The sequence below is a fragment of the Gossypium raimondii genome, chromosome 12 (genome assembly GCF_025698545.1).
Source record: "Gossypium raimondii isolate GPD5lz chromosome 12, ASM2569854v1, whole genome shotgun sequence".
In the NCBI taxonomy this organism is placed as follows: Eukaryota; Viridiplantae; Streptophyta; class Magnoliopsida; order Malvales; family Malvaceae; genus Gossypium; species Gossypium raimondii.
This window is the reverse complement of record NC_068576.1, coordinates 53,148,631-53,150,786: the sequence shown is the minus strand read 5'-3', so window position 1 is coordinate 53,150,786 and position 2,156 is coordinate 53,148,631. Positions and strand designations below refer to the sequence as shown.

The 2,156-nt window shown below is 34.8% G+C and overlaps 1 protein-coding gene across 1 annotated transcript; it reads left to right on the top strand.

Moving 5' to 3' along the window:
* Positions 1-371: 371 nt before the first annotated feature.
* On the top strand, positions 372-1,273 carry LOC105765140 (21 kDa protein). The gene has a single exon (XM_012584091.2). The coding sequence runs from the start codon at positions 497-499 to the stop codon at positions 1,100-1,102; it is 606 nt and encodes a 201-aa protein (XP_012439545.1). The 5' UTR covers positions 372-496; the 3' UTR covers positions 1,103-1,273.
* The last annotated feature ends 883 nt before the right edge of the window (positions 1,274-2,156 follow it).

Genomic DNA, 2,156 nt, shown 5'->3' with positions numbered 1-2,156 from the left:
AAGAGAAATATACTTTTAGCACCAAATTGTGAAGTAAGTGTACTTTAAATACCAAATTGGAACAAAAAAAGATGCCAAAATGAAAAATGAGTATACTGTAAGAGCCAAATCGTAAAATTATTAATAATTATTTAAAAATCTTTCAAAATTTTTAGTTAATTTAATAATGATATATCTCATTACTTATGCACTACAACAAATATTATACGTTAATATTTTACATCATCTATTACAAATTTGTTTTTCTTTCAACCCTATCAAATAAAATAACTTCTCATCACGTACAAAATCCAATTTGTCGCAATCCGATTTTAACCCCAAAGCATTGGCTTCATTTGCTACCTTTCATTTATCAAGCTGTTTTTGTTGGAACCACAGTCATGACTCGTGAGCTGCTTCTTTTTTCTCCTTCCTATAAATTAAGTCCTCTCTCTTCCCAAACATTTATCAATCTTTCAAGCTTTTCCCCAGAAATAGCAAAATTAAAGAAATCAAAATGGCAGTTAGTCCACCCTTTTCACTAGCAGCTATTTTCATCTTATTTCTCTTTACAACTAACCCAAACTACTGCCAAGCATATAGAAGAATTCTCAGCTCTGACACAAATACAGAGTTCATCAAAACTTCCTGTGCTGCCACCACCTACCCTGACCTCTGTTTCGCCGCCTTTTCTAGCTACGCAACCGAAATCCAAGCCGATCCCAAAATATTAGCTACCAAGTCCCTCAATTTGACACTTAACACCACGTTCTCGGCTTCCAAAAACCTGACGGAGCTCTGCAAAACGCAGGGCATAAAGCCTACTGAGGCTGCGCCTCTTCACGATTGCGTGGAAGAAATAAGTGACTCGGTCGATGAACTAACAAAGTCTATTCCTGAAATGGAAGAGATTGAAGGCAAAAGCTTTGCTTTCAGAATGAGTGATATCCAAACATGGGTTAGTGCAGCTTTGACCGATGAAGATACTTGCATGGATGGTTTCTCCGAGACTACAATGGATGGTGATGTCAAAGCCTCCGTCAGGATTGTAATCGAGAAAGTTGCACAGTTGACAAGCATTTCCTTGGCTTTTATCAACCAGTATGCCCGCACCAAGAAGTGACCTGTTATTACAAAAGCATGTACTTGTACAATTCATTTCCTATGCAAATTGTATTTCATTTTTTTTCTTTTTTCTCACTTATTTTACTTATCGATTAGCAAGGCTTGCAGTAATAAGTATGAAAATACAAAGAAAAAGGGCGTTGCTAGTTGCTGCATGCAACTATTTCCACTTTGTTGAGCTTCTGGGTTGTTTAGAAGGTGAAGGCAAAATGTTGTGTGGATAATTATGAATGTACACGCTAAATACAGACTGCCCATGGTTCATCAGGGCATAGCCAGGCCCTCTTAATTAAATGGTACAATTACAATTTCAATATTTTCCTAATTTTAATAATTTAATTTAATCTCTATTAGCCTTTTTATTAAAAATTCCAATTTTGAGAAATAGATTTTTAGTTTAAACCATTTTAAAACAAAATTTTTAGCTCAATCTCTGAAAATTACTCCCTATTATAAAATTCCTCTTGTTTTACTATAAATATGGCCCGGCTGAAAAAGACAAGTGGGTAAGAGATCATGCGCAAGTCTCTTCCACTAAAGTGATAGATAGCAAAACAAATTCCATCGAATAAGGGTTTGGAATTGGAGAATGAAGGTGAACCTTGTTTCCCCAATCCAGGGTCCTACTTATCACAAAAAGAAAAGCCCAAAACAACATGCTTCCCAGGGAAACCGTGACACTTTTTGTCCCCTTAGGGCTTAATGGGCAATGGGTATCACATCTGTCTTGTCTTTATTAATTCACATACATGAAACTATACACCACGTGAAATTTGAGAGGCTTCCAACAATTCATAGGACACTTAGCACGAACATTGATTACCGACTTCTTAATCCCTGTTTATATATCATAATTGTGTTATAATATAAAATTTTCATCATATTTATAATATATTCCTATTTTAAAAAAATATTTGTCATACTCAAATTTTAAATTTAATATTCAATTTTTATTATTTATTCTGATTGTTGATTTCGTCGAACAACAAAGTCAAATCATAATTGTGACTGTGTTTTTGTGGGGACCCATCGTTCAAAAGAAACATGGCCGA

Coding starts and splice junctions, on each gene's coding strand:
- LOC105765140 (XM_012584091.2), top strand. CDS start 497: ATGGCAGTTAGTCCACCCTTTTCACTAGCAGCTATTTTCATCTTATTT.